Source organism: Myotis brandtii, unplaced genomic scaffold (assembly GCF_000412655.1).
Source record: "Myotis brandtii unplaced genomic scaffold, ASM41265v1 scaffold123, whole genome shotgun sequence".
Taxonomy (NCBI): Eukaryota; Metazoa; Chordata; class Mammalia; order Chiroptera; family Vespertilionidae; genus Myotis; species Myotis brandtii.
This window is the reverse complement of record NW_005354291.1, coordinates 8,836,015-8,845,290: the sequence shown is the minus strand read 5'-3', so window position 1 is coordinate 8,845,290 and position 9,276 is coordinate 8,836,015. Positions and strand designations below refer to the sequence as shown.

Genomic DNA, 9,276 nt, shown 5'->3' with positions numbered 1-9,276 from the left:
TATTTTATTTAAAAGTGCTCAGGGTCAGTGTTGTTATAAACTACATTGCTTTTGAAGATTATAAACCGCATTCACAGCAATTTGCACTATTATCTTCCTCTGACGTTTATTAAATAAATTCTGCCCACACCTAGGCTAAAATCTTAGCTCCTCCTGGCTTTAATTAGATAAGAATCCTTAATATTTAATACAAACGTTTTAATTGAAGTATAATATAATTAAATAATGAGAATGGTTAGGCTAGAGTAGTCACACATAATGTTATTATTAACTATTTTTTTCCTTTTATATTATTGTGTCTTAAAATATTTAGTTATAATACTGTCCTCACATTTCAAAATCTTTTCAGATGTTTCTGAAACTGCTGGAAATGCAGTAAAGCTGCTGATGTGTCTTTTCTCATTTGACATGTCTTCTATTCCTTTATCATGCATAAAACCATAAATAATACACCTATTATTTATGTGAGAGGAAGTTGCAAGATTGCTACTTTAAAAAGTTACATTACCGAGGATACTATTTTCTTAAATATTTCTTAAATATTCTTAAACTATAGTATTTTTTAAAAAAATCTTACTGTGGCCCAGCAGATGTGGCTCAGTGGTTGAGGGTCGACCCATGTACCAGGATGTCACCAGTTTGATCCCAGTCAGGGCTCATGCTCCGGTTAAGGGCTGGATCCCTAGTGGGGGGGCGTGCAGGAGGCAGCCAATTGATGTTTCTATCTCTCTCTCCCTTTCCCTTCCTATCTCTGAAATGAATAAAAACATATTTTTAAAAAATCTTATTGTGTTTATATGAGGTTATAATTTGATAAGTGTTCTGTTTTTCTAAGAAGTAGAATTAGGCCCTAACCGGTTTGGCTCAGTGGGTAGAGCGTCGGCCTGCGGACTTAAGGGTCCCAGGTTCGATTCCGGTCAAGGGCATGTGCCTTGGTTGCAGGCACATCCTCAGTAGGGGGTGTGCAGGAGGCAGCTGATCAATGTTTCTCTCTCATCGATATTTCTAACTCTCTATCCCTCTCCCCTCCTCTCTGTAAAAAATCAATAAAATATATTTTTTTAAAAAGAAGTAGAATTAGGCAGAAATTTGGGAAATTAAAACATATGAGAGGGTTTCCAAGTACTCATTTTATTTTTGAATTTATTTTCCCCTCAAATTTCCATTTATCCTGGATGGCTGTAGGGCAGTACCTTCTGCTCTGCATACCTTTTAATCTTAGAGTTTAGAGAATTGTTTTCTTTTTTTCTTTCTTTTCTTTTACGAAACCCCACTCTTCACAAGGAAGCCAGAAGTGTGACAGGAAGGTGTGAGTTTTAATTTACACCCCAGTCTCGCAAATAATGACTTTTCACACCCTGCTCTCGCTGCTTAGCCTAGGGGAGGAGTGCTGTGGCCACTGCTGTCTGAGCAAATTAAACCCAGGCTGCAATTCTCTGAGGCGTTCTTCTGTGTTTAACCCTTGTTTTCAATTCTGCAACTTGGCGTTTGTGAATACTTAGGAGAATGTGGCTCATTACTTTGAACTAGACTTGTTTTCTAGGAAGTGATTTTGAAGGCTGCTATCGTTTCAGATTGTCAAGTATAAAAGGTAAATGTTTTCCCTTTCACCACTCTCTGATGTGGAAATTGCAAATACACAGAAATGAAAAATACAATATGAACTGAGAGAACTTCTAGCAATAAAATTTAAAGATATGAGCTAATAAATACTTTTTCTTTCCTTATGATTCCATTTCTCTAAGAGTAGCTTTCTCCTGTCTTTATGCACAAGTAAATCTGTAGTATAGCATTTTGATTGAAAGGTGAAATTGAAAGTAATATTAAAACATTAAAATGTTTTGGGTTCTTTTCCGATTCTCCCCAGTGCATTAAATATAATTTGAATTGAATGATAAAAAATAAAAGAGAATGAGCTGCCTACGGGAAGTAGGGAAAAATTATTGAAATTGGTAGACTTGTTTTAATTTTTCTAAGTGGTTAAGGAAGAATAGTGGCATGCAAACATACCTGAATAGTTAAGGATTAGTTTAAACTCTGTATGCACTTCTTTCACTTACAATTATTAGTATATTAACTTTCCCACTTTGAGTCTGCCCAACTAAATTTTTAAAAAATGTTTTCTCAATTTATTAATTTTCCCTAGTTATCTTAAAATCATCATGGTGTTTAATAAAGTTTCTAGAGCTGAATGGAATACACTCTTAATTGGAAGAAGGGAAAGAAATACACAGATTCTGCTGAGAAATTTGGCTCCTACTTCTTCCTCTTGCTAACAACCCAAAGCAATCCCAAGCGGCTGTAAACTCTCTCTGCTAGCTGGGGAGCCATAAGGGGTTAACCAGTCTTGGTTTACTAAGTATCTCTGTCAGGCTTTTTTTCTGATCCTTCCTCCCTTCCTCCCCAGCCCACCCCTTTTGTAAATGTCAACCACTTCCTGATGAGCCTAGTAGTGGTGAATTTCACACCTTCCTTTTCTTTGTGAAGAACCCTGGGTGTTAATGGTAGAGGATTGGGGACCATAGTAGTCTGTGGCTGCCTGTTAGTACAGCTGAGGGATGCCTGTGGAAAAAAAGTAGGAGAAGGTGGAGCAATTTGAGCAACGAGACTAGGAAATAGGTTCAAATTGGTCTCATTTTTAAAAAGAATTTTTATTTTTATTAGCATCTTTTAGATATGTGTTCGGAAAACAGTAATTTGAAAGAAGCTTAGAATTGAGAGTCTCCCAAAGGAAGGAGCTGAGATTAGAGAGCCAGTTGGTAAAAAAATTAAATAAAATAAAACAACAATCAGAAAGAAAAACTAAATCCTTCTCTGATCTTTTATTCTGTAGGTGTATTTATTTACAGGATACAGCAATGGAAACTTGGTCGGTTGACCAGGTCTGCAGTTGGTTGGTGGAGAAAAACTTAGGAGAGCTAGTTCATAGGTTTCAAGGTGAGTTGCTTACACTTTTTAAAAAAAATGTTAATTGAGCAGCCTAGATATTGGGTGTCCTTTGTTGTTGATAATTGCTTTTGTTGCCTAATGCCTGTGAGTGGGATGTAGACTTGCTGCTGTGGGGAACTTTCATTTCCTGACTGACGGTTTGCATTTGATCTAGTATTCACATGAGACTGTAATATTTCAAAAAGAACTCAAATAAAATAAAGTCTTAAGAGTTACATAACATACATACTTGATATAATTTGATACCACTTTTGTCCTTAAATACTGCAGCAGGCATTTTGTGCAGTGCTGGATTTACAAGTATTGAAATGTTGTGTGGCAGGTGCTATTGGTAATAATTTCCTGAGAAGGTTTTTTTTTTCCTTATAAAAATGATGCCTGTAAGAAAGAATAAAAAATGGGAAGGTGAAAATGTGGAAGAAATATTATTTTATTGTGACTCCATGTTCTAGTACTTTCTTAGATATCAGTTTGGAATTGTGCAATATCAGTGTTCTATCTTTAAAAATACAAAACATTTTATAACACCAGAGGACAAGTGTAGATGATCCTTGTAACACCAGAAATATATATATGTATTTTGCTCAGAATGGCGTGTTTTCCAGTGCTTTTCCAGGCAGGCATGTAGACTCTCTGTGACTCCATGTTCTAGTACTTTCTTAGATATCAGTTTGGAATTGTGCAATATCAGTGTTCTATCTTTAAAAATACAAAACATTTTATAACACCAGAGGACAAGTGTAGATGATCCTTGTAACACCAGAAATATATATATATTTTTTGCTCAGAATGGCGTGTTTTCCAGTGCTTTTCCAGACAGGCATGTAGACTCTCTCTTTTTTTCTTTTTCCCAGAGGAAGAAGTAAGTGGGGCCGCTCTTCTAGCACTTAATGATCGGATGGTTCAGCAACTGGTAAAAAAAATTGGACACCAGGCGGTTCTGATGGATTTAATTAAAAAATATAAGCAGAGAAGTCAAGGACTGGAGTCCCCAGGAAGCCCGAGAGCACCAGCTCTGGTCATACAAGCAGCAGCAGCCCCAGAGTAAGTCTGCATGAATTCCTCATTTTCGATGCATGATATTTGGGGTTAAACCTCTTTGAAAATTGTGACCATTTTCAGCTAGCTTGTGTGTACAGTATTTCTAACATCTGCATAAAGAACACTTTTTGCACAGTTTTATGAATCAAGATATACATTTTTTAAAAATGCACCACTTTTTAAACACTGACTCCAATTGTTAGGGTTGTCCTATAAGCCAGGAGTTCCTATATAGAAAACTCTGTAACAAGCAGTTGAAATGTACATACAATGTGAGTAGAAATGGATCACTGCCCTTCAGGTCTTAAAATCAGGGTTTGGGAAAGGCATTTTTGCTGCTCCTTTGCTCTGTTTATTTATGTGTGTGTTTATTTGCCAAGGATTCCTTTTAGTGGCTAATTTATATTCTCCTCTAGAGTCTTTACATATAATTTGCTAGAGGCCTTCACAATAATTGGCTAAAAAGACTTTTGCTACAAGGATTGCTAGTTTCTCAAGAGTATTCTTGGAATGCTGAAGGCTATGATAGCATCCCACGAAAATCATGTAGAAAACTTATGGTGGCTTTGAGGTTTAGGGATGTTTTCATTTGTTTGTTTTTATCACTGACTTTTGCAAGGAAAAGGAATAACAGGAACTTTAAATTAAAGTTAAATTGTTCATTGTACAAATCTATGCCCCGGATCATTTCAGACATCCTGATTTGGTTTTTCCATATTTTGAGACCTTTTGCAAAGTTTTTAACGTTGAATAATTGCTGCAGACCAATTATGCATTCATTTAAAAGATAGGATGGTGATGTTTGCTGAAATCCATCCTATGCGTTTACTTCAGTTTTTTTTTCAGATTACAACTCTAATAACCGATATTTTTGTCTTGCTCTCTGATAAGCAATACAAAGTTAGAGAGACCTCATTTAAGTAATTTGATTTCTAGAGTATTTGGACATTTTGGACATGGAGAAGGATGGGCAGGCATGAAGGGATGGTCCACAGCTAGTCTGGAGATTCTACATGTTTTGGCATATCTATGCAAAAGCACATTCTTCATAGGCGACTTTTGATGAAGCCCCATTGCATGCTTTCACTCCTTCCAGCAATGGGAGGGTGAGAACCTCAAACAGAGCTCAGAGTGAATTCCCGGCATTCTTGGATGAGTTGGACTTTGAGCTGGAAGTTCTCTTCCGTTGACTGGAATCTTGATATGGCGTTAAGCACAACTTGGAAGTATACAGACAGCCTTGTTTCTTTCCACTGCAAATCCGTTTATAATGTTCTCTAGTAAATGAGAACCACTGGACTGCCAGGAAATCTGGGCTTCGTTCCTGGTTCTACCACTGAATTGGATTGATTGTTAAATATTGACATTCCTGCAGCTTCTTCTGTGGGCTGTGAAAAGTCATTCAGTACCTAACTCCGTTATTCACACTGATGGTAGGAGTATCATAATTTTTGAGAAAAATCTTTTCTTATCCTAGACCGAAAGAGTCTTGTGTTAAATATTAAGCATTGCTAACCTGGTTAGGAAAGCCTTTTTCGAATGGAGCCAAGATTTGGAACACTGGTTGTCCAGGGATTTATGAGGGGGGCTTTTACACTCTACCCAATAAGCTGGTGATTCACTTTAAGGATTGTGTTGTCTTGTATTCAGATTAAATTATTCTGGTGCAAAACCACAGTTGCAGTTGGGCTTATTAGTTATATTTGGTTGAAATGTTTGTCAGCTTATTTGCTTATTGTCAAATATATTGTCACTTGACAAATATATTGTCACATAGGAATCATGATAGAAAGAGGCACAAAAATATGCAATTTAATTAAAACCTCTCTAGAAGTGCTTAATAAAGGTAGGAAACTTGGTGTAGCAGAAAGAACCCTGTAGCTACGTATCAAAACATTTGATTTCAAATACCTGTTCTGATATTAGCTACCCATATAGCCTTGGAGAGTTGCTTGGCTTTTCTTTCAACTGTAAAAGGAAGCAGATAGAATAAATGATGCTTAAGACTCCTTCTAAAGGGTCTATGATGGCATTCAAGACCAGGGATTCAAGATCAGGGTTTCAACTTGAGCACATATTTCCCTTAATGGTTAATGGTTGCCTGGTATGTTATTTTGAAAAGGATTTGTAGGCCACATCTGGACTTTAGCATCCTACTCAGACTTAGGCAAATGTTAGGAATCTATAATAGGTAGGAATATTTGCAGCTGCTTTTTGGTTGTTGCTCTTGTTAAAGCTGGAAGAAAAATCACTGAACAGAAAGTTGAAAAACTGGCACTTCTTCTTCTCCTTCTTCTCCTCCTTCTCCTTCTCCTCCTTCTTCTCCTTCTCCTCCTTTTTCTTTTATTGCCAAATAAGAATATTAACCAATAAAGGTACATTTTATTATTACCGTCATTTTAAAGGAAGATATCATCTTGCTACCATTATAAATATGACCAATTGGTGAAAATAGCATTGTGAACTGGCATCAGTCTGTCTCCTGGTATGTATGAACTACTGAGTGAGATGACCCCAGAGGGTCCTTCCTTCCGTTATCTTAGTCATGACTAATGTGGATCTTGGAAGTAGACACAGATTCTATGTTAACTATGAGCTACCACCTACCTTCACAGTTTCTGTGATGTCAATGGTTGAGGCTCCTGTTGACTAGTTTCTCACCCACCTCTTCTTTCTTGGTAACAGGGATAAACAGTCTTCCAGTCCAGCCAACCAAGGGGAGCAGATGCCAACTTTCTATCCAGCTGAAAACCTTGATAATAGACTAATTGACCAAAGAGTACTGAAACAGAGGTGGGATTACCAATTTCTAAACATCTAAAGCTAAATGATATAATATTTGTTGTTGTTGTTGTGGTTTGTTTTTTTTTTTAATGAGACTTCACATAAGTGAAAATTTTGTTTTCCTGTAAGGGAATTTTTTTTATCGAGTGATGAAGATATTTGGTAAAAGATGAAGGTTAAATTTTCTAATCTTTGTGTTGGATAAGAGAAGTTTTGAGGATTATATTCATCTTTCAAGTATACATTGCTAAGGAAAAAAAAGGGATTTATTTGTTGTAAACTGTCCAGGGTGATAGGCAGTAGCCACAAAATAATGTCCTATAGCTAGAATGTGCCATTTGAGGAGTCTGTTTTTGTTCTGAATTTTGTAGTTGTTGTTTTAACTTGACTATCCCTGATGGAGGTGCTTTGGTAAACATTTCCTTATATAGTAATTCCCCCCTTAACCACAGCTTTGATTTCCATGTTTTCAGTTACTATCCAAAATATTAAATGGAACATTCCAGAAAGAAACAATTTGTAAGTTTAAATTGCAGTGTTCTGGGTAGTGTAATGAAATCTTGCACTATCCCGCTCCATCCCTCCTGGGATGTAAATTATCCTTATGTCCAGTGTCCAACTGTCTATCTGTTCCTTAGTGACTTAGTAGCCATCTCAGTTTTTAGATTGACTGGCAATATTGTATTGCTTGTGTTCAGATAACCTTATTTTATTGTTATAATTGTTCTATCTGATTATTAGTTATTGTTTTTGATCTCTTACTATGCCTAATTTACAAATTAAACTTTATGATAGTTACAGAAAAAAACCCAGAGTGTATATATATGGTTCCTTGGTACTACCCATGGTCTCAGGCATCCACTGGGGGCTTTGTAAGGGAGCCTATGCAGATAAGGGGATACTACTGGACTTAGATGGTGTAATATTTCAACATATGGGCTACATTGGAACAAAGGACAACTATAGACCTAGAGAACCGGACCCAGGAATGTGGTTCTCAAGCACCCCTTTCACCACAAAGCCTCCAAAAGTAGCCAGTCCCTTCTGTAAGTGTTCAGGTGTGAGCAGAGACAGGAAAACAATCATTAGTCCCAGCGGTCCGTCCCTAGAGCCACTGTGAATCGGTATTCTCATCTGCGAAGTGGGAAGAATAATGATACTTTCCTCATGGTTCTCTTGTGAGCATTAAAAATAGAGAATGCCTGCCCAGTGCTAGCTCCGTGGAAGCACATGGAAGGCACTCATTCCGAGTGCCCGTCTGCACAGCACTGCTCCAAGTAGCGTTTCCTCCTTCCTTTGGACTTCTTCCTTCTCCCTACTTGCTGCCAGCGGAAGATGGGGGTGCAGCCTTCTGTTCATGCAGGTCTGTTCTCTTTTCTAAGCCCTCGGATGGCGTTCCATCCTCATCGCGGGCCTGTGACACCGGCAGGGCAGGATACTCCTGTGGTTTCATAGGGTCAAAGGAGCAGCCTCATGCTTCGTGGTGCTTGTCGGTCTTTACAGCACCTACTAGTACTGAGGGGAGGAGAAACGAGGCTGGCTCAGAAATGGAGAGAAAGTGGAGGGTTTCAAAACCAGAGCCGAATACTGCCATATCTTTCTAATCACAAATTCTCCCTTAATCCACTTGACCCCTTGCTGCCCATCTCTACCCATGGGCACTTCAGAGTTAACATGTTTACAAATGACCTCCTTTATTTGGGTGCGAGAACCACAAATCCACTGTAATTTAAGACAAGGGGAGTTTGTTGTAAGAAAAGCATTTCCTAGCAGCAGGGGAAGCCAGGGGTAGAGCTGTTCCTCCTCTGATGGAGCCACATGACAGCCATCTCAGTCTCTGTCCTGCTTCCCTTGCTTCTCTCTATGAGGATGGGTTTATCCTAGTCAGTGCTGCTCTGCCCTCCTCAGACTGGCTGGCACATGACTGCCTTGCCCTGTTGCTGCCTTTCTTTACCTACTTGCTCATCCTTGAAGGTTCTGCTCAAAATCTCTCTTTCAGGAGCTCCTTCATTGACGTTCCAGGCCAGGCAAGGACTCCGGTCTCCTATGCACAGAATCTTTGCTTTACTCATAAAACTAGATGATGAAATTGATGACTTTAAAGTTTGAAGTCCCTCATTAGACTGAAAGCACCTCAAAGACAAAGACCAGGCCTTTTTCGTCATTGTAAACAAAGATTTGGCACAGTCCCTGGCACACAGAGGCTAAGCAGGAGTTTTTAAATTGAACGGAGGATATGTGAGCCAATGAAAACATGAATGTTTCATGGGGCAGGATAAATATTTTAGTCTCTATTTCTTTTTAGATCTTTTGATACAATTCATACTAAATATGCTAACTTTTTAACAGAGTTAAACTCCAGGAGTTTATAAGTCACTCACACATAATAGGCTAGGAAGTTGATAGTATTTGGCTACAGGGCTTTTACAAAGCCAACTGCTCTATGGGGGCAGGAAGGAATGGTGGATCAAGAGCTGGCTTTGGGGTCTCACACCCCTGGGT

The 9,276-nt window shown here is 38.3% G+C and overlaps 1 protein-coding gene across 1 annotated transcript in view; it reads left to right on the top strand.

The window, feature by feature from the left end:
* The first annotated feature begins 2,513 nt into the window (after nt 1-2,513).
* SAMD3 (sterile alpha motif domain containing 3) overlaps nt 2,514-9,276 on the top strand; it is a 19,598-nt gene continuing 12,835 nt past the window's right edge. Inside the window, exons 1-4 of the mRNA XM_014533931.1 lie at nt 2,514-2,575; nt 2,834-2,937; nt 3,804-3,993; nt 6,676-6,783. Of these exons, the coding sequence (XP_014389417.1) occupies nt 2,559-2,575; nt 2,834-2,937; nt 3,804-3,993; nt 6,676-6,783 (419 nt within the window). The 5' untranslated portion in view covers nt 2,514-2,558. The remainder of the gene's footprint in view (nt 2,576-2,833; nt 2,938-3,803; nt 3,994-6,675; nt 6,784-9,276) is intronic.